General features: G+C 41.4%; 1 protein-coding gene across 1 annotated transcript in view; it reads left to right on the forward strand.

Moving 5' to 3' along the window:
* LOC109431372 (E3 ubiquitin-protein ligase highwire) overlaps positions 1-23504 on the forward strand; it is a 146459-nt gene that overhangs the window by 100180 nt on the left and 22775 nt on the right. The window contains exons 24-37 of the mRNA XM_062845647.1: positions 4310-4532; positions 4607-5164; positions 5855-6449; positions 6509-6600; positions 10889-11317; positions 11389-11537; positions 11604-11891; positions 11952-12139; positions 12205-12351; positions 16286-16452; positions 16519-17718; positions 17780-17959; positions 18091-18408; positions 18468-19042. Of these exons, the coding sequence (XP_062701631.1) occupies positions 4310-4532; positions 4607-5164; positions 5855-6449; positions 6509-6600; positions 10889-11317; positions 11389-11537; positions 11604-11891; positions 11952-12139; positions 12205-12351; positions 16286-16452; positions 16519-17718; positions 17780-17959; positions 18091-18408; positions 18468-19042 (5109 nt within the window). The remainder of the gene's footprint in view (positions 1-4309; positions 4533-4606; positions 5165-5854; positions 6450-6508; positions 6601-10888; positions 11318-11388; positions 11538-11603; positions 11892-11951; positions 12140-12204; positions 12352-16285; positions 16453-16518; positions 17719-17779; positions 17960-18090; positions 18409-18467; positions 19043-23504) is intronic.

Raw genomic sequence — 23504 nt, forward strand, 5'->3', positions numbered from 1 at the left:
GACATATTCTTTTCTAACCGGAAGATCCGCATTTATCCGATCCTAACCGTTGCTAACTGAGCAGCAGTTAGATGCGGTTAACGACGGTTAGCAACGGATAAATGAGAATTTTTGCGGTTAACAAAGGAAGTGTCATTCCCCCTGGGTCGGTTTGATTTTCCGTGTCGCCATCGCTGTAGAAGTTTTCTTTGTCTTGCAATTCGGTAGCATCGGTTGGCGCGTAATATTGGATCATGGTAAGGTTTTGAACCCGTGTTCTGAATCGGGCCACAATTATTATCTCATTAATAGGTTCCCACTTCATGAGCACAGCGTGGATGGGCATGAGCGCTGAGCAGGAAATCAAGTCCATGGTGGCGAGGAGCGTGTTCACTTCGTAGGTCAGAGTATAGCAGAATTTGACCGAACGCCAATCTGTGTTTTCCAAAGCTCGGCCAATGGACTTCGCTTAGTTCTAGGATCTCAAGCTTCATACGGCATGCCTCATTGGCCAGTTGTGCTAGTTTACCCTGCTGGGCTAGGGTTAATACATTCCAACTTCCAATTCTTGTCCGTTGTTTCGCGCTAAAAATCGTTGCCGTTGAATCAGTTCGTAATCTTTCATTTTCGGTATCTGGTACGGTTTATGGGTTTCGAGAACAGTATTTCCGTTCATGACGTAGAAGGAGACAGCGGATTAGATTCCCGTCCCTCTCATGAAATTTTCTCGTCTTTACTTTGCTTCCCTAATCATACCGTATTTTTCTCTTATAGGGGATAGACAAAATGATCGGGATAGACAAAATTTCCACTTTTTAAAAAAATGTTCAACTGACTGTAAGTGCATTAAATATATATACCTTTTTTAGAATCTTCCTAAGAGACGAACCAGCCAAGGGCTGAAAGTCTCTGAAATAAAGATAAATCAATCAGAATCTTCCTAACTTCGTGTAGAATAACCCGACCTTTTCCAAAATTGGATCACAAAATTGGAGTTGTGTATCAACCCAGTCAACACACGATCGCATATGATGTTGAATAGGATGCTAAAGTGAAGGCGATATGCATACACTTTACACGCGGTTGAATAGAAGCATGTACGCATATGGCCTCCACCTTAGCATCTTTTTCAACATCATATAAGACTTCGTGTTAGCTGGGAAACTAGTTGATCAACTTACAGTACAAATTGGAAATTTTTTGATGCACTTTTTAAGAAGTTACAGCCCATTGACCAGTGAAAATTTTGCCTGTTCCGATCATTTTGTCTATCCCCTGTAGTTTGTAGTAAGAACTACTCGCCTCTTTTTATGGCATGTGTCAAGGTATTATATAGGATTACTATGATTAAATGCAGGTCCAAGAGCCTACTGCTAACACTCCTCTCTGCTTCTGTTGCGACATCTTTCTAGATTCGCTTGCTTTCAGATTTTGTCTCCGGCCTTTTCGAAGTATGTGGTTAATCCACCTCCATTAACGTTTTCAGATTTCTGTTGTTCTGTTCGGGTTCTGATGGCATCGTCGATGGAGCTCAGTATTCGAAATCCAGTTGTGCTCGAATTATAAATCGCAAACATCATCGGTTGACGAATGCCTACAGTTTATGTGTGGTCCCTGCTGACGCGCACCACATTTTGCTGGCGTACAACAGCACACATTTCACGTGCAGTTGAATATTTGAATTTTGATTCGTTGACTGATCTGCTTGGATCTCCATATATTTTGTAAACTCGCAAAAGCAGCCCTAGCCTTCTTGATCCGTGGTATGCTATCTATGTGGGTGTACTCTACCTTTGCTCGATTGTCTTGGATCAGTACAATCAGTGAGTGTACCTATGTTCCATCAGTAGAATAACTAGCCACAGAAGTCCAATGTCGCGACTGTTCGTGTGACTAACATCTAGTTTGCCTCGCCCTTACAGCGTCAGCAGCGGTACTAGAAGTGTCAAGTTAATTTTGTTTACCATAACAAAAGGTCCTCTACAAGATGGACACTTTAAAATAGTAAATTATTGCAATTAAAGTTATTAAAATAAATAAATAGGAAAACTGACTACAGCGCCATTGGAGTTCTAGTGTATTTCTATTGTTCCATCACTAATCATTTGAGTAGTAAAACTCGTCATATGTTGTTCTGCAATTTTAACCAGCCAAACCTTATCTGGGCATGATTCAACATTTTTGTGCGCGAGTAACACGTTACTGGACAGAATGGTGCTTCATGGAATGGTTCAGCGAAACTGAATTGTTTTGATCGCACGCTTGGTCTTGTTTTTATAAATGAGATATCTGAATTCGAATGTCATCCTGAAGAGTCTGTAGAACCTCTCATTGATGTAGATTGTAATATAATCCACTATCGGAAATCATTATGTACTACGACACCAATATGCTAAATGAAACTGTCGACACCATGGAGTACAATTTTGGGAGGACTAAGGAGCACGAAAGCTCACATCATCCTCGAATCCTGGTTCAGAAGTAAATATCCCATCGCTTATTTAAATAAGTGTGAATAATTCCTAGTTTACCCTCTGATATGTATTATCGATTCGAGGCTTCGCCTATCGCAATTTCTTGATCACTGGAAGGAATCATACATGTTTCCCGCTTTTAAAAGTGGAGACAAACGTAACGTTGCGAATTATCGAGGAGTGACGCCATTTCAAGTCCTAAAGAACTATATCTCTCAAGATCAGCATGGATTTTTTTTCCTGGGAGAACCACAACATATTATCTAGTTGAAATCACATCGTACTGTTTAAAAGCCGCCTTCGATCGTGTTAGTCACCAACTACTGTTAGAAACATGGGCGCTCCTAGGGAATGTGTCTCGTGACCTAAGTCATACGAAGTCATAATTGGTAGATCATTGTTTATGTATCAAACCAGGAGCCACTGCTTCAGCAGCTTTACAGATCAGCTCAGGAGTCGAACCTTGCCCCTCTCTTATTTTTCAACGATGTATGCAACACGCTGCCTGCTGGATGTAGATTAGTGTACGCGCGGATGATCTTAAAATGTTTCTGGTGGTTAGATCTTTAGAGAATTGTAGAGTACGCCAAGCAATGATGCAACAATCAGGATTGGTGCGCCACTAGTGGGTGATTATTGCATTAGGAACCAAACATTACTAGCGAGTGGAAACATTGAAGGATCTAGGAGTTCTATTGGATTCAAAGCTTCATTTTAACGAACACTTTTTCTGCTATGTTCGCTAAAGCGAGTCGAGCCTTAGGAATGATTTTTAAATTCATCAATGAATTCATGTACCCTTATTGCCTCAGATCTTTATATGTATTATTCATTAGTGCATTCTATACTTGGAGTAACAGAATCGTGTATGTTCAGCGAAAGTTTATAAGGTTTGCACTGCATCTCTTATTGTGGGACAATCCAATGAACCTCCCGCAACCAGTCAACCAGTGATCGTATAAGATGTTGCATAAGATGTACGCATATCGCCTCCACTTTATCATCTTATGCAACATCTTATACGATTACTGGTCGTCTGGGGTATTCATTGTAATTACCATTTATTTGATTTAAATGTCTTGACAAATATTTAAAAAAAAACGAGTAATTACTGGTGGTAATGTAAAGTTCTTAAGGTTTTCAGGTAGACATAATCTGCCGTGAATCGCATATCTGTCCCATATGCATAGGAAATCCAGCAAACATAGGATGATATGCGATTCACGGCAGTAATGAAGTAATAAAAATGCAAATACATTCAGGTTTTTTTTACGCGGGGGATACGTACCGCGTAAAAAAACTCAGTTCAAAATTCAAAAAACCACGTAAAAAAAGTCTCATCATTTCTGGACGAATCATGCAAAAATAAGACGATGAACTTTTTTTTTATATGGAGTTTTCATTTACGCGGCCGCGTAAATGAAAACCGCGTAAAAAAAAGACCTGACTGTAATAGCATATGCTTCCAAAATGAATCATATGCTAATGCTAATGAGTCAAACTCTCGCTAGATAATCAGGAACATCTTTGGCATAATCCTTGGCATCGTGAAAAGTATCCTATGTTCTTGCCTGCTATAATGTGGCCGAAAGACCGAGCACTTATTATACATTCGATTACTAGAGTGCATAATCCGTTACATGGGAGAAATTTGCGGATTTTGGGATTGCAGAGATTGCAAGTTGAAATCAAGGTTGGAAATTAAATAGCTCGATTCATAAACATAAACCCATACATTGTTATGTAGTTGAAATGGCACTAATTCCCTGCAAATCAGATTCACCTATTTGCCGTGAATGGCGACCTCATGGTACCACTGTTAACTTACCACAAATTCGTCTTCTTTTTTTATACAGGGAGCAAAGTTACGAAAAGCAATTCTTGAAGGATTTCATTTATGTGGCCGCCGGATCACCCGGAGCTCGGTTAGCTGCATGGCTTCAACCGGAGTCGCGGCTGGACCCCAACAAATGTGAAATAAAAATGTCACAAGAGCCGCTGCGCTGTGGATGGCCTTCCCACTTCATTATCGAAACACGTGACCAGTATGGTGATGAAATTTTCGTACCGGGCATCAAGGTAATTAGCTGTCTCTCATTTGCAGGCGTAGGAGACTCGAATAAACGATGACCAATTAAAACAATATTTTACAGATTGAGGTGAAAGCCACTCTGGGCAGTAATCTCATTTCCGAAAGCAATCGTAAACTGCACATGAAGTCACGAAATGATTCGCTTTACTTAGGAGGCGCAACCTTGCCGCCGAAGATCAGCTATGAGTGCACCTTCAAGGAGAAAGAGAAAAGCTGCCTAAAAGCAATAACCGCAATGAAACCCTATCAGCCGTATTCGTTTGAAGAGTTGCGTTACTGCAACACGATCCAGAGCAAAACCACCGAGATGCTAACCGCAAACGATTTGGGAAACAACACCTACGGTGTGTTCTGGACGCCGAGCGTTCCCGGCAACTACAGCCTCACGATAACCATAGATGGCGTTTGCGTGGAGGAGATTTACCGGGTGGACGTGATCGACGCCGGGCTGCCACCGTTATCGCAGGAAACCACACTGAAGAAGGTTCAACCACCGACTAAGCTGCGCAAGTTTATTGCAAAGAATTCTGCCGGCTTGCGGGTGCGGCTGCACCCTACTCTGCAGTCCGATCAGATCGGAATCGTCAAGCTGAACGGTATTGTTTCGTACATCGATGAGGTAAGCCATTTAGGGTGGAGGGAATGTGATAATAATATGGATTTTGATGCGTTAATTAGGAACGTATGCAAGCTGGGGTACACTCAATGATAGTTTAATTGAGATTACTCGTTTTATCAGCTTTTGTCTAATAAATAATATGAATATGTAACAAGGCATGTATTTCGCCACAAATTAGCAATATTTAAAAGAATGTGAAAGGAAGGGCGCTTACAAGGCTTTTTCAGAGCTGTTATAGCTAACGCGGATTTCGCGTTTCGTGAGGATTCGGCTCAGGAAATTTGGAATACATTACATTTCAAAATTTGAATGCTATATTCAACCCTCAAATATCCACATTATCAATTTTGATTTAAATAGCATTTTGTCAGGCCTCATGTAGCCAAAGCGGGTAACGCGCAGGTATTCAGCAAGAACATGCTGAGGGAGACGGGCTCGGTTCCCGATCGGATCCAGGATCTTTTGTAATAAAAACTTCCTTAACTTCCTTGGGCATAGAGTATCTTCTCTGTAAAAATGCAAAATAGTCATTGGAAAAGGAAGCTATTATTTATTAACTGTCATTGTACATTCAGCTGAGGAGCAGGCTTTGTCCACGTTGAGATTAACTTTTAGAAATGCTTCGCCTTATGCTAAACTGAATAATTGATTGAACATGACATTTTTACTGCTTTTTCATTTCCCGTTTAGATGGAAAACGACGACGGACTGTGGGTGCGTTTATCAACGGAATCGATTCGCGAGCACTGCACGTCCAGTTGGTTCCCCACGGAAGCCTGGTGCTTGCAGTACAACCAACACCTGGGAAAGACCTTGCTGCATCCGATTCTGGAGTCGAGCTCAACCAAAGCTTTGATGGAACAGGTAGATCAAAGCAGTCCCACAACTTCTGATGCTAACGAAGAAAATGAGAACACTATTGATTATTTTGATTTTATGAAGACGGATCGTCCCGGCGATGAGGGACCTGGTTCTGCAGCTGGACCCGATGAGGAACCAGCCACAGTCAAAATGCTGCAGACGGCCGACGCATCGGAAGACAGCTCCAGCAGTGCACCCAACATCAACATTGCCAACTTGAACCAGTCTAACATTGGGGCTGCTATAGCGGGAGTCGTCGGCGGTGGCGCGAAGAAGATGCAAGCTCTTCAAAAGTGGCTCAAAGGAGACAGTTTCGAGGAGAACGAATCCCCGAGGAAACGCAGGAACGAAGGCGGCGACATGAGAGCTAACGGTAATAGGTCATTCGATCGAAGCAGAAGCGTCAGTCCGGAGATATTCTCATGTATATTGGAATTGTATTATTTTTGGAAAGATACTTATTAATTGTTTTATTTCTTGCAGTAAGGCGGTGTGATTCTGCTAGCAGTACGAAATCAGATGTTTCAAAAAACCTAACGCCCAAGGTGGTACTTAAAACGGATGATATTACAGATGTAAGTAAATTATATCATCACCCAGGAGGAGAACCATCCAATCCAATGACTTTCGCTGGAAAACCAGTCTCTGAAATTATATATACAAGGAGGAAGCGTTCAAATATGCCTCGCTGAATTTGAGAATTTGTGCAGTTGCCGCCTTAAAATAGCATTACAGATCACCTGTTCCGGTGGTATAGTGGTGGGGTTAACCCTTTCGCAAGAAATTCTTTTCTAAGGAGAGTAGAGACAGAAGATGAAAGCTGTGCGTGAAGTGCCAATATGAGAAACCTCATTTCCTCTTCGGCTAGCGTGTCGGGAGGGGTCATGGATGGAGCGTGGAATCTGGAGTGAAAGCTGGCCCGTCTCCCAAGTTGATGGGAGCAGGAGGTTACGACCTTGTGTAGGTTCGCAGCCACCGCGGATTAGGGCGGGTCAAGAAAATGAAAAAGAAGAGGATGGCGCCCCTGATCTCAGTGGACAGTTGCAAGCAGAAAGGGAAATAGAAGCTTAGAGAAGCTAAACCAATGAGAGGTACATGCAGAGGTAAGAGCGAGAAGACGTCATCAAGACGGACGAGTCTTGAGTCAGAGGTCTTCAAGGCGATCAAGAGCACCCGAGCAAAGCTTGACAGCAAATTGAAAACTAATTTTGATGTTGTGATATTGCAAATTATGATAACTCAGGTTGTTGTCATTTTGGTCGTTTTAACGGTTAATGCTAGGTATGCACTTCAAACGGAATCGCTCAAGTAATTTTCGTTCAGTGCATTATTTTTCCGTAACCGGAATGGTCAAGAAATTTAACACAGCAAGCCCCATTTGGTTTGACGTTTCGTTTCAGCTCCGTACTAGAATCCGGAATAAAGCGACACTTTAACATTTCTTGAGCGATTCCTTGCCTGAATTTTCCACGCATCGAGATAGGCCAAGAAATGTCTTGCGATCTCCGTACTACCCATAAAACATCAAAAATGAGAGCAGAAAAATGTTCCCGTAATAGCAACTTGAAAACAATTCCTGCCATCAGTGATATCAAATTGATAACTGTTTTTGCTATCAGTGCGAAAAAATGTAAAAATCGTTAAAAGTCTAGTTTTTCGAATGATATGAAAACTTAAATGCAATATGTTGATTGCACTGATGGTTTAGCATTAGTTGTATTATACAAGGTCGTCTAGAAGTTTTGAAATTACTTAAAAATTTTAATATTTATAATAAGTGACAGCAAAACGAAATCAAAATTTGAAATCAAATTGAATCAAGACAATCTGATATCAAAATGTGATATCAATTCGCTGCTGATTACAAATTGTGTTTCGATTTGCTATCATTTTGTTGTTAGACTTTGCTCGGGCAGTGCTGTGAAGTGTCAGTATCAACCGCATTTTAAAGCTGAAATTGAGATAGGTAACCACTCATTTTTCTATTTGCCATTGGAATATCAATTGACTAGCCTCTGATCATTCAATTGACATCAGCTTCAGCTTCAGTCCAGGCACATATTATTCGATTGAGCCCCAGCTAGGTGCAAAATTTGTAGTGCTGTAGATTTAAAGCTTTTACCATCATTGATGACGCCAAACCCGATTCAACCTATCATTCACCTGTTTTTATTTTGGCCACCAAAGCCAACAGAGACCCAATAGTTATTCGATGTTGGTCCAACAGTGGTCCAACATTCGATAAAAATTGACCCGACATTCGATATTTTTTCAGTCTGGCGGAGTTTTGCAGAGTTTTTCGTGTTTCGTGCCCAGCTACTCATTCGAGTGACAATTTATTCAACTGACGAGGATTCGCTTCTCATTTGATAGGTGCTCTGATTGAATGAAATCGTTTTGAACATAACTAAAAGAAAAAATGACTGAAAAGATTTGTGTGTTCAAATGAATGAGATAAATTTTTGCAACACTGCAAGAGCAATGTCAAGCTCGTCGTCCTCGGAACCGACGTACGCAGTATGCGATGTATTTGTAAAGGCGAAAAATTCCTTGAGCTCAAGCACGATAAAACCCGCAAGGGTGCCGCCTACATGTGTCTGGCGGAGTTGATCTTTGATGAGGGTGTCGAGGTGAAACCTCTCAGCACTGAAGCGACTTTGAAAACAAAGCAACAATAATTGTACACATCGTAGTTGCTACTCCAGAATTGATCGGAACACTCGTTGTTAAACAGAGGAGAGAGGATCAATGCATGGGGCTTGGGACGAGCTAACCACTTTCAATGTACACAATGCTAGAGCTCACCATTTAAAAAGTCAGTAATGGCATCGGCCACGTCCTTACGGGCACTCGGAAGGGAAGTTTTAAAACCATATCGCTACTGGAGATCGTGGACTTCAGTTATCTTGAAAAGGAGTATTTATTGTTAGAGTAGGATGAAGCGTGGATCAAGGAGCCACCTATGGTAGATGATATGATCCATTAGTGAAATGAAAATACATGTTACAGTCTTAGCCGTAGTGTGGCCAGTAAAAAATACCTACAGAATACCGGTAGCCATGATATTGAAATGATGGTATCTTCGCAAGTATCTTCGTCAATTTTTCGTTGGGCTCATTCAACTCAGAAATTCATAATCATTGGTTAAGATTTCATCATTTCAATTTTCGTAAAAAGAGCCCCTCCTTCAGTTTCAGTACTACATACGGCAAAGGTCGTTCAATAATAATCGCACCAGCGCGTCGATCGCTTATTTAATTGCGAAAAACAACCTACACTCCACCATTTTTGTGTATACTGATCCCGAATTTCACCCTCGCGTTCTCTGAAAATCGTCTTCAACACGAAAACTCTCACTCGATACAGATCACCGCTGAAGCGATTCTTAACCCTCGAGCAGTCACGTCCTTGACTACCTGCAACGGTGTCACGCTCACGCTGTGTACCACCCACAACCGTGTATTTTTCATGGTGCGTGTACTCAGTACACGACGCGACTGCTCCCGGGTTAAGGTCAAATCCTGAATGATATCACGGACGCTGAAAAGCTCGTCACGGACGCTAAAGAGCTCGTCATGGCACTGCGGCAACAGTGAGAGGTGCAGGTGGCCACCGCAGTCGTTCGGTTACGGAAAGGCCCGGCAGAAACATCTTGATCTTGATCTTAGTTCAACTACCGTCAAATTAAGGAAGTTCAAGTTAGGCTGGTTAGCGTATCCGCTGGAAACATAAGAGTCGCCGGAGGCTTGTTTCAGGTTTCTTGTCGTGCGACTGCAATGGCCCTGACAGGAGCAAACTTTGTAGGCAATGTGGAGGCGAAGGTTATAATGCAGAAGGTTATACGAAAACTCCAAAGCGCTTGATTTGTTCTTGGAAATCCGCGAACTCAGCTGACAAGTCACAGTTCAGATAAGGCAGACAAACCTGAACCACTGTGACGGAGCCCAGAAATTGCTGTGTCAGCCAATCGCTGAGAGGTGTACGCATATCGCCATCATAGCGGATCTATACTGGGTACCCGCCGGTAACGGTGTTTGGGTCGCGGATGGGTACGAAGGCAAGTGCCTGGTGCGTTTAAGTTTAAAGTAAACGGTAGAACACGTGTCGTTCTTTTTTTTGAGGTTGGGATATTACTACGCTTGGAGAACACCATGGTATAGTCGCTGTCAGACGCGTGAACTCGAAAGGTGGCTAGTTCAGGCAGAACAAGAGGTTAATTGATTGATTTGTCTTTATTAGAGAGACTTTCAGCCCTTGGCTGGTTCGTCTCTTTGAACAAGAGGTTCTATCGATCAATTGACCGCGCGAAGAACCGCTGTCGTGACGTCGACTTACTGGGTTTTGTCAGAATCCATGGAAGGGAGGTCCCCAGCAAAATCCGGGGTAGATGGAGACCCATGTTGGCATAGTCTTTCTGTGTGCTAGTTGGTGAACTCTCATCTTTAGAAGGAAATTACGGTGCACGCGGTATCAGTCGCGATACTTGGTGTGCCACGGGAAGCAGGCCTGGTGTCGACCCTGCCGTGACCCTCGAGTGGTATGGCCACCCGGCAAGCCCGTAATGCGTTAGCACATTACCTTGGTGTCACAAAAAAGCGGGTCATGGTTTTTGTTGCTGCAAAGCTATGCAGTTAACCTCGAAGGTGCGATTTCCACTAGCCTCTCTCCGAAGCAAAACCTTCTAGAGGTGGTCCTTAATCCCACACCATCTGTCTGAGCCAAGCCTCCCGCTCAGGTAACTGTTTGCCTTATTGTTTTATTGTAATAAGTAAGCATTCTCATTGTTTCGAATGGTGGCTCCAATAGAGGAATCAATTATTATTATCAAATTATATAAATCTTAATAATGTGTGTTGTTTTCAGGATCAAAAATCGACGGAAAATCTATCAACAGCACCCGAAGCCGCCTTTTCCTCTGCCATCCCTTTCAACAATAAGTCTTTGAAGATTGAATCCAAAGAACTGCCCAAAAGAGCTCTCTCCCCTTCGATTGCGGAAACGCTTCGTGCAGTGTTTTCCGCTTTCCTTTGGCACGAAGGGCTGGTTCACGATGCCATGGCATGTGCCTCGTTCCTCAAGTTTCATCCCAGCATTTCGAAGAAAGAAAGCGAAAACATGCCGGTTGGGAATCCTCACGAGAACCTACTGACCAGGGAACAAAAAGTTCTTCAAAGGCATTCGGTGGAGATATCCAATGCCGGTTCCTACCTGAACATCCGACCGTCTACGCTGGAAACACTCGCGAAGATTGGAAACTGCTGTGTGCACAATCGGAAGCTACGCAATCGAAATGTAATCGCTGATACATGTACATATAAACTTTTTTGTTTAGAAAAATCTAACCTAGAATATTTCATTTAAAGGCGGACATCTTTTCCTCGAAGGACGGCGAATATCCTCAACCTAGTGCGTTGCCACCGGCACTACGCTGTCTGGTATATGTATGGGATCAACTTTGTTGCAATTTTATTCATTTGGTAGAAACCAACTCAAACGATAAGGAAAACGATTTGTAAGAATCCCACTCAGTTCTGATAAAACACCAAGGAAAAGATAAACTTTGAATCTACTTTTCCAGTAGCTCCCTGAAGTCGAACAAGTCGGGCGAGGAGAAATCCTCCAATGTGCCGAAAGGACCCGGGCAGAAAAAAGTGGAGGATGGCTGCTGGTGTGAGCTGTGCGACGTTTTCTTGCCCATTCCCGTGACGTACCATATGCGAATCGTGCATCCCGGCTGTGGGAAGTACGCCAAGGGTAAAGGGTACAACTCCATCGGGGTGTACTGCGAGGGATGGGCCGGAAACTGTGGCGACGGAGGCCAAGGTGTGTCCAGTTGGTATCTGATGTGTGAGAAGTGCAGGCAAAAGTAGGTGTTTGTTGTATGTGGCCGGATTATGAAATTGGTGTAAACGAGGTTTTTTTACAGATATGTCAATTCAGCCAAAGTTTCCAATAATGTGAATTATAACGGTGCAAATCCTGGGGGTAACAAAACCGAGGGTGGTTCTAATATTTTGATAGGATTTGGAGCAGAGTCAACCATACCATCTGAACTGTTCACAATTATGAAGGAAAATTCTTTTTTCCTGTTGGAGTTAAATTCTTACAATGGAGGTAGGTTTATCGTATGGTTAAGATTGCAATCCTTGGATGTTGATAAAGATTGTTTTTCATTTTAGGTCTTATAAATAAATCTTCGAATAATGCTCCAGATGGTGCTGTCTTGCAGGAGCAAACGGGTAATCGATATAAGGCAATGGATCTGAATGATTCGTATGATTCTAGTTACTATTTTGAAGATAAGAATATCAATTGGACAGGAGGAGGTAAGCAACTAACAAATATTCTCGTTATGTATTGGGAAAAACGTGAACATTAGAAGATACAGAATGTTAATTAAATGGCAAATTGGATATGAAATTGCGATATAAAAAAATTGCGTTCAGGTGCGATTTGAACCCTCTACTCCGTATTCGCTAGACTGACGCTTTGACTAACTAAGCCACAGAACAGGTAACGATTTTGCAGAATAGAAAACCAAACTGCCTCCGAGCCCAAACTATGAACACTCCTATTTTCACAATTCCATCTCTCTTTCGGTTTAGATGCCAACCTCTCAGAGAACAGACGTCCAAGTCCAATTTCAACTTGTGTAACAACACAAGTGGCAACTGCGTACTCAAGTGAGAATTCAAATTCTTACACAACTTTGAATGAAATTTGTTCTAGTCTGATCTCTGTGTTCTCAGTCCGTCGTTTTTATTTTTTAAACCGGCTGTTATGCAGTTGCATATGTACAGGAGAGTCATATAGTTGCATATGTGTCAGATAAAGAATCTATGAGATAGCTGCTTGGCATTAACAGGCATTTTCAGTGTGTGAGTATGGATGTTCTCCTGTTTTTAGGCGATAATGACGGCTGCTGCGTCAGGTTGCAGGTTAATGTGGCAAAGGTAAACAAATGGAGGATTGTAATCGCCATCAGCTACCGCCTTATGTTGTCCACTTTCCCAGGACTGAACCCTGTCTCAGTACGTGACATAGTGCTCTTTTTGCGAAGCTTGTTGAACTTTGAAGGAAGAACTTCTGGTCCTAATACTAGCGATGAATATGAATGAAATGAATGAAGAAGGAGGAAGTATATAGAAAGATACATAGTAAGAGAGCACCAACCCCATTTGAAGAAACTGTGGTACAGAAAGGGCTTTAGTTGCTTTCTTTTCTTAGTTATATCTATCTATATATATATAAAAATAAGTTTGAAGTTCCTTTGAGGCAACAAAACTCAAGAACGGATGAACCGATCGACATGACTCTTGCACGGTTCGGTTCGTATTCGTGGTGGCTGTGTTTATATGTACAAAAAGCTACGAAAATCATTTAAAAATGCATGAAAATAGTGAAAATACTGATTTTCTTATGAGCCGGGAAGAAATTCAGCGTGATCGAAATTAAATCAATCTAGAGTGCGTTGCTACGATGACCTCAACAGTTGTCAAACCGCCTCAGCTTGGCAAGGCAACGTTTGCCGGGACAGCTAGTCATATATATAAAAGCCCAGAGTTGTCTGTCCTTCCGTCACGCTTTGAAATGTTTCATTGAAATGTTTCACCATAGTTGTATCGCTTCAGAAATAATAAGAACTTTTTGGAATGATCTGGAACATCAATATTCTGAAAATTTCAAGAACTTTCTGGAAGTTACTGAAAGCTCCAGAAGAAAAGAAGAAGCATTTTCTGGAATTTTCCGGAGTATTGAATTTTTTAAATATTTGAGAACTTCTAGAAGTTTCTGGACGCTCCAGAAGAAGATGCAATATTATGAAGCATCTTCTTCTTTTTGGTATAACGTCCCAATTGGAACAGAGTATGCTTCCCAGCTTGCTAATTTTGTGGAAATTACTGAAAGTTTCAGAAAAAGAAAGAAGAACGTTCTGAAATGTTCCGAATTATTAAACTACTTGAATTTTCGAGAACTTTCTGGAGAGTCTGGAAGTTCTCTTACCCTCAGCATAATTTTGCTAAATACCCGTGAGTTTACTGCTCGGCTGTATGCGCTCCGTACATTAATTCACGGTGACTGAAATGAAAAAAAAACGCAATTCATAAGAAGCTTCTAGAAGTTTGCTATTATTTCAGGGATTAGAACCCTGTAACAGTCAAAGGTGTGTTCTTGGAAGTATACTTTCTGGCATTTTTCATTTCTGAATACATTATAGTATACCTTCTGGCGCTTCTTATGAGTCCATTGCTGAGTGAAGTGTTTCGCATATTTACAATGGCTTCTGATGAAACTTCTGGAAATTGTTGTTCCAGAATACTCAAGAACCTCCTTGAGTGATGAACATTTTCTAAATCTTAATTAAGGAGATCAAAAATGGCATATGAATCCAGGTGTTGTCTATCTGTTCTCCCGTCACACTTAGCAAAGTTTAACTGAGATATTCCACGTATATTTCGGTGAGGCCAGCATGATATGATCTGAGTGTTCGAGATTGAAGTCGAATCGAAGTCGAAGAATTGAATTCGAAGAAACTCCTTTTCTACCAGAACGTCAATGCAATTCGAGAGGTTTCTGTTTCAAATATGAAGACATTTTTTTTAACTTTCCTGGGCAAAGAGGAAGAAGCAGAAGAGAAGAACAATATTGTAGAACATTGCATATGACCCGGAGGGATGGAAATACTATCATATATATAAAATCCCAGCGTTGTCTGTCTGTCTGTCCGTAACGCTTTGAAATGTTTCATTGAAATGTTTTACCATAGGTGTATCAAATTTCTGAAAGGTACGAGAACATTCTGGATGTTTTTTACTTTCCAGAAATAATAAGAAGAACCTTCTGGAATGTTTTGGAACATCAATATTCTAAAAATTCTAAGAACATTCTGGAAGTTCCAGAAAATAAATAATGTTCTGGAATGCTCTAAAATGTGGAACTTCTTAAATTTTCGAGAATCCCCTTGAAGTTTCTGGACGCTTCAGAAAGAAGAAGAAGAAGAACCTTCTGCAGCATTATGGAACATCTTTTTTTGCGTAACGTCCAACTGGGACAAACCCTGCTTCTCAGCTTAGTGTCTATGAGCTCAGTTATTAACTGAGAACTTCGGCTTCTAATAAACACTTCTAAGTTGCTAAACGTTTTAGAAAAGAATCTTCTAGAATGTTCTAGAGCATGAAACTTTATTATATTGGGAAAAGGTTATGGACGTTAGGGAACGAACAAGCAACCGAAAAAGAATCTCCTAGAATGTTCTGGAACATAAAAATCCATAAAATTTCCAGAAATCTTCTGAAAGATACTGAACGTTACAAAAGTAGAACAATCATCTGAGATATTCTGGATATCACACTTCCTCAAATATCGAAAACTTTCTGTGCGTTACTGAACGTTTCAATCAAAGAAAGGAGAAGAACCTTCTGGAATGTTCTGTACACTTTTCATTCTTAATTTCAAGAACTTTCTGGAAGTTAATGAAAGTCAAAGAAAGAAGTGAAGGGCCTTCTAAAATGTTCTGGAACACCAAAATTCATTAAATTTCGAGACCTTTCTAGAGATTACTGAATGTTTCAGACAGAAGAATAATAATCTACGAAAATGTTCTAGACAATCAAAATTCTTAGAACTTTCGAGAAAATACTGGACAAAAACAAGACAAAGACCTGCTGCAAACTTTTTTAAATTTACGAAAAGTGTCTGAGAGTTTGTGAACGTTCCAGAAAGAATGAAATATACACTTTAAGAAGGTTCTGGAACAAACAAATTCATTAAATGTTTGAGAAATTTCTGGAAGCTACTTAGCATTCCAAATGAAAACAGAAAAAAAATCTCTAGAATATTTTGGAACATTAAACTTCCCAGGTACTTTCCAGAAGTTATTGAATGTCTCAGAAAGAATAAGAAAACAAACCTTCTGGAAGTTTCTGGAACATTTTTTTTTAATGCCGATTATGTTCGGGGAGTTTGTCAACGTTCAAGAAAAAAAATGTCAAATGGACCTTCTGAAAAGTTCTGGAAAATCATAATTCATTAAATTTTGAGAACTTTCTGGAGATTACTAAACGTTCAAGAGAAAAGCATTCTGGAGAGAGATTCTGGAATGTTCTCGAAAACAGTTTCATTGAAGAAGTGTAACTGGAATTTTGAAAACATTTTTTTCTAGCTAACGTGGCTAGCCACGTCGGGTCAGCTAGTTACTATATATTTTAGCAAATGTAAGCTTTTAATCTCATCGATGTTTTCGTCATTCCTTCTTTACAGTGAAAAGGGGCTCATTTAAAAATCTCTACGAATCAACATCTGAATTATTGTGGCCACCACCCGAAATGCTATCTTGCTTGGAAACACTCGGTGCAAAGAACAACAGTGATTTATCCTATGACCTGCTAGGAGTTAACATGACTGATATGCATGCATTTGATTTCAAGGTAGGTTAGCCCTAAAGATAAATACTAAAAGAGTAATTTCAAATATTACTGTAATCATGTGTCTAGGTCATCGAGGACGTTTCCATGGAGGTAACTGAATCCTATATTAAAAACCTGCAAACCTCGCCTGCCATCCCTTCAACTAGCAAATTCCACCGAAGCTTTTCCATGGGTCAAGGATGGAATACTCCGCAGAACAAATTGATCAGTGAGTACAACCAGCACGGTAAGCTTGAAAATGGAACAAAAAACGAAGCAACACCAAGTGTGGTGTTGCGACGTAAAAAGCAATGCACATGTACAAGCGGAGACTCGAACCTGTTGAATTATCCTTCACTAAATCTACAAAAGCTGGTACCCGAGCACCTTCTGAGCAACAGTTTTTCCAAAGAATCAACACCAAACAGTAGAAGCAAAAATAAAGTTAACAGTAAGATCAATGATAAAAATAACATCCAAACCAACCCAAGGGCAGCGTTGATGGCCAATGGAAAGCGACCTGAGGATATAAACTTTTCTGAGTTCCTGGAGTTGTATCATAATACCTCTAAAGAAACTAATGAAAAAGCTAAGAACACAGACGACAAATCGGATGGGAGTGGTTCGAACGGTTCCAATTCGGCGTACAAGTTGGATATGCAAGCCGGAGCGCTCTCTTTGCTCAACAGACCATCCATGACGTTTATGTTGGAGAAGCATGACCTGAAGAAATTGCGGTACTCTATGACTAGAAACCTCAGGAAAACTGTTTGCAATATCTACAGCCTACAAGCTTTAAATTGGCTATTACGATCAGTCACGCAACCCATTGGACTCCACGATATAATGTGGTGGTTCATATCCTCCTTGTCGTATTCCACGCACGATAGTGAAGACGAACCAAAGTTCGACGAAGGAGTACTCGGCCTTGAGCATCCTGGGTCAAACCAATTCAACGGTCCGCTCTCTCAGACTTTATCCCAAAGCCTTCATTGTTTACTGCAAACCATAGCCGATCTCACACTGCTGCTGCCGTCGGGATCATCACTCCAGAAAACTGCCGTCCAATGCTTCGGTCTGAAATTCAAACAGTCCGATCATCAGTTCCTACATAGATCTCACGTGTTTGGTAATATTTCCAAAATCCTGTCGAAATCCGAAGAGCAAAACGACGATAATCTGGCGCCGTCTGTCGCAATGCTTAACTCGTATTCCAATGCAGCCGATGGCTGTCAGGATGAGTCAATCAGGATAAGCCTTCTCAATGATATAACGGAAATTTTCGATGTAGGTTTCACATATATCAAAATGAATTTGGCTCGAAATGATTGTTCTTTTCTTTTTGTAGCTCATTGTATCCTCTAGGCCAGCTTTGGCAAACTCACTCATCGACAATTCGACGGAGACGTTCTGGGAAAGCGATGAGGAAGATCGCAATAAACCTAAAATTATCGAGCTTACCATGAACAGGACGAACTATCAGTGCAAAGCTATTTGCATACACATCGATAACAGTCGCGATATTGGGGTAAATTGATGTTGTTAACTATTTGATGTCATGTTATATCGCTGCTATTATAAGCTGAAGTTGTTAATTTTATTCATATTTCTTTATCTACCCAAACCAATTTATATGGTCCTTAAATACCTTTCGTACAGAGCAAAGTGTCAAGCATCCTATTATACGGCGGTAGCTCGTTTGGTGAAACATCTCTGCTCAAGACAATCGACGTTGATCCTCTGGCTTGCTGCTGGATTACGGCCCCGGTGCCCGATGAAGAGTGCACTCACTATCGGTTGGAATTTCGTGGACCGGAAGCGACTCTTCGCGTGCGTCAACTGAAGCTGCTGGGGTACTCGGTTGAGGATAAGGCTGCACAGCAAAAGCTAAATCTCAAATCTACCAGTGCAAACTACATTCAGCAGAAAAACTGCGAGGCGGAAACCTTGAGGGTGTTCCGTTTGCTCACTGGACAGGTAAGATGGGGGAATTACCACGAATGTTGTCTCAAGTTTGAAATGTGCCTTTTCTCTAGGTCTTCGGCAAATTGATTCTCGAAAGTGGGAAATGTTTCGGTTACAACACGCCTACCTCATCGAAAATCAACGAATCGACGGTCATCTCTTCGTCGACTGAATCGCTGGACTTGCGGGAGCACATGGTCGGTATTCTGTTCAGTCGCAGCAAGTTGAGTCACTTGCAAAAACAGATCATCGTTCACATTGTGCACGCCATTCAGAAGGAAGCCCTTCGCTCTAGGGAAGAGTGGGAACACAATGTCATGTTCAGCGCCGACAACGAGACCGACTTTGAGGAGAATCTCAAAATGAACGATACGTACTGTTTCGAAATGTTGAGCATGGTGCTCGCTCTATCGGGGAGTGCAGTTGGACGTTCGTATTTGTCTCATCAGCACGGCCTGTTGAAGGATTTGTTCTCCCTGCTGCATACCGGAAGCGATCGAGTACAACGGCAAGTGACTGCATTGATTCGTCGTATTTTACCGGAAATTTCGCCGGAAACGTTATGTGAGCTGCTTGGAGTTGAAAAGGTCCCGGAAACGGATTTCAATCTGCTCAGCCAGAACAATGAAACATTCAACATGAACAAGTGAGTATTTCATAATGAATTAAAATTACTTTTACAATTTTATTTTTAGTGGTAAAAAATCAAATTAATACGTATTTTCGGTTAGGCACGCAAAGATAATACACCATAGTCCAAAAGCACTTGTGGTGCTTTGTACAAGCCAGTTGGGGGTCATGCACAAATTACGTCACGCTTTTAGGGGGGAGGGGGGGTTTTACAGAACGTGACAACCCATACAAAAAATAATGAAGTCCCATACAAAAAGTGTGACATAGGGGGGAGGAGGAGTTGAAAAAGGTAAGAACGGAAGCTTCTATGCAAGCCCTATACCAATGAATCTGGCGAACTTAATCAGCTTGTACATGCTGTGCGATCAGCTTCTATGCCACCTAGTCATAGCTCTTTTCTCGGCTCCTATGTAACCACTAACTGAATAACAGCTTGAGAAGGCGCTTTTTCAGCCTTTTCGCAGTTGTTAAATAAAAGTTTTACGGCATCCCCAAATTAAACGATTAAATATAATTAGGTTATGGATACTGTGATGCAATACATGTGGAACTGGAATTATCATTTTTAAAATTGAATAATTTAAGTACTTGCCGCTACTTGGAATCGAACTCCCGATCTCCGTATCCACTGGTTCCGATGATGTCCTCGGCTCGCTGCCACACTGCTATATATAAATAACATAGAAAATAGCCTGTTTTGTTTTACTCCAGACAAGGCTTCATAATTGTGCCACAAGAAACCTTACCCAACTTCATCTTGCTGTAAAAGCTTGTGAAACGTCAAACGCAATAATGTTTACATTGAACAAGCTGTGTGGTTGTGCCAACAGATTCTTCTTCACAGCTTCTAGCTGAAAGAGTGTTCTTTAAACGGCTACGAAGCGCTGCTGTTTTGTGTTTTGGCAACATTACAAAACGTACTGTTTAAAAGCAGCTGTTGTAGTGGCTGGGACTCTTACTCGATTTGCACATCTTCCGGCAAATCTTCCGGCATTGAATTAAAGTGCAATAAAAGCAACCCAAATAATTTCACAGCACATACATGGACAGCTGTAAACAATTTGTGTAGTAGCTATACAGGGTGTTAGGTTCCTGAGTGCAAACTTTTTAGAGGGTGATAGAGGACCATAAATGGAGAAAAAAATTGTTCTACGCATATGGTCAAATCTCAACCGTTACGTAGTTATTGAACTTCCCATGTTTATGACTCTTATTGCCTTAACTGGCAATAACTTGAAAATAGTCAAACTTATCGAAGTTTTTTTACCCTTATTCGAAAGATTATTGAATTTTCTAACAAATGGCATCTTTGAATCGATTGGTTTAGTTAAATAACTAAGTTTTCTAGAGCAAAATAGCTAAAAATAGCGTATTTTTATTGGTTTTTGTCAATTATCTTTGAAACATGCGTAATAAATTAAAATTCTTTCTTTGGCAAAGTTGTGACCCCTGTTACACTCTACAATTCGTTCTTTGACACCAAACTTCTATCTCTTATCGTTTTGTTGCAATTTTGATTTTAACATCGCATTTCAGATCATAAATTTGCAACTGTCATGGAAAGCACTTTTTTGCGCATTGTGCCGCACATTTAAATCAAAATTGCAAGAAAATGATAAGAGCTAGAAGTTTGGTGTCAAAGAACGAATTGTAGAGTGTAACAGGGGTCACAACTTTGCCAAAGAAAGAATTTTAATTTATTACGCATGTTTCAAAGATAATTCGGCACCAACATTTCAAAAGGGCGTAACTGCATTTGGAAGTAATACCTTCTTTCAAAGCTGTAGGTCGTACTGCCTCCCTTACACTCAAACCACCGTAGTTGTCGGAAAGAGGAGAGTTTTTCCCATCTGGTACTTGTTGTGAAAAACATGGAAATCATAAAACATGATCCACAGCTTTAAAAGAAGGTGATGATTGCAAAAGCAGTTACGCCCTTTTGAAATGTATGCGTCGAATTGACAAAAAACAATAAAAATACGCTATTTTTAGCTATTTTGCTCTAGAAAACTTAGTTATTTAACTAAACCAATCGATTCAAAGATGCCATTTGTTAGAAAATTCAATAATCTTTCGAATAAGGATAAAAAAAACTTCGATAAGTTTGACCATTTTCAAGTTATTTCCAGTTAAGGCAATAAGAGTCATAAACATGGGAAGTTCAATAACTACGTAACGGTTGAGATTTGACCATATGCGTAGAACAATTTTTTTCTCCATTTATGGTCCTCTATCACCCTTTAAAAAGTTTGCACTCAAGAACCTAACACCCTGTATAACCCACTTAAAGTTTGTTTTGACAATAATGTTTATATCCGACAAGCCGTGTTGGTAAACCAACAGTTTCTTTATTACAGCTTCTAGCCGTAATGAAATCACATAACGGCCTTTAAAGCGCTGCTGGTTTAGGGATTTGTCAGTATAATGAATTGTACTGTATAGTAGCAGCTGTTTTGTTAGTGGGGGACCTTATTCGATGTGTTCAAGTTTTCACATCTTCCGGGAAATCTCCCGGAGTTGGAATAGGGTGGAGTAAAGGCAGCCCCAGTGACAAGTAATGGATTTCTGAAAACCGAGTTTGGTAGCTGTATGGTGCTTGTTTTGCAGTCGTGTATTAGCTTATGATTTATATTTGACTAGCTTCCCTTTTATTCAGCGTTGACTGCTTTTACTCGATGGTTACACAACAGAAAGCAAATGACTGAAGCTTATAGCGCTGAAAATGTTAGTTGGGCACCTATCTGCACCGGTTGATAGTCAGGATCTGGCAAACCGATCAGCTACCGGAAAAGTGGAAGGAAGGGGTAATCTGAACACTCACAAGAAAGACCATTTGAAATTTGAGAGCTTCAGAGCGATTACCATTTTGAATGCTACTTACAAAGTGCTGTCATAGATCATCTTCCGTCATCTGTCACCTAAACGAATGAGTTCATAAAACTCATAATATCCCTGGATATTCAATCTTGACGCGATGGGAGGGCTTAACCCATTAGCACTTTAGTGCCAGTTTATTCACCACCGCTTGGAGTTTGAGCTAGATATATCTGGTTTACGAGTTGAGCGCAAGTGAAGGAATCGGCCGTAAGTGCTAATGGGAACCAAAGGAGTATCCGTTGTGCATTTATCACAAGCTCAAGACAAGTTATAATTCAGCTTGCATAGACCTAATCTTTGTGTTGCGGATCGGAGGGTTTCAGGGGCAGTCGTAAACACTTCTGTTAGCAGTCCTTTTACAGAAGCAGCTTTAAGCTGTAATTTATTAAGAATTCGTTAGCTTAGGTTTACCAGTACATATTCATGAAGCTTACATTCAGTGTTCTACCGCATACTTGCAGAAACCTCGACTCGCAACAGATCCTCGAGTCAACGAGACTTTTACAAAATGAGTTTGGTTGTGCAACTCTAACGAATTCAGTAACTTTCGTGCCGGTAATCCGGCCTTTCAAACTGGTCCGACTTAGTCGGAAAACTTCAACAGCTGGACGGTAGCCTCGTGTTTCGAGCGATTCCGTTCAGCTCGTTCGTCACAAATCTGACCAAATTCGACCCGTCGGAGAGGCGTTGACGTGGGGCAAATGGTTTGCGGCTCACTCTCATTAATCGGTGCAGAAATCGACGGTCACTATAACTCGGTCATGCGACGAACAATCCAACGGCTGAACCGACCACGTTTGTTGATCTCAATGTCTATCCTCTTTATTCTGACATTCGTTTTCCACCGCTGTCGCGTTGACAGCTATCGGGGAGCGACCGGAATCTACACCACCTTCGGCAGTGTTGGAAGATGGGCGGTTCTCAACATTCCCCCTCCCGTGTAGTTCCGGGGGTCCTCCCTGCTGGTTTCCGCAAACATCTAGCAACGCTAACTTTACTACTGGTCGTTTCATACACCCTTCTGCGGTCCTTACAACTGCACTTCGGACTTGACCGTCCCTGCCTCGTGTGACTTCAACGATACGTCCTCGTATCCATCCATTTCGCTTGTTTTCGTCGATGATAATGACCAAATCTCCGGGTCCCATAGGCTTCGCAGGCTCGAACCACTTAGTCCGTCTAGTCAGCGTCGGTAGATACTCACGAACCCAGCGTTTCCAAAACAAATCTGCTAGATACTGGGCGAGTTTCCAGCTGTCTCGTAGCGTGGCGCCGTCCGTCACCAGTGAAGTCCGTGGTTGCACCACACCACTTGAGCCGTACAGTAGAAAATGGTTTGGTGTTAATGCATCTTGATCTTCATTGTCGAGTGGTACGTAGGTCAGCGGTCGTGAGTTCACGATCGCTTCGGCTTCCAATACTACAGTCTCTAGAATCTCGTCACTTGGATGACGAGGATGCTCTGAGATGGCCCCCATAGCTGCCTTCACCGAACGCACCATCCGTTCCCAGCAGCCCCCCATGTGAGGTGCAGATGGGGGATTGAAGTGCCAGCTCGTTCTAGCATTGGTGAAGGTCACAGCGCAGTGTTCGTGGAT

Source organism: Aedes albopictus, chromosome 1 (genome assembly GCF_035046485.1).
Source record: "Aedes albopictus strain Foshan chromosome 1, AalbF5, whole genome shotgun sequence".
In the NCBI taxonomy this organism is placed as follows: Eukaryota; Metazoa; Arthropoda; class Insecta; order Diptera; family Culicidae; genus Aedes; species Aedes albopictus.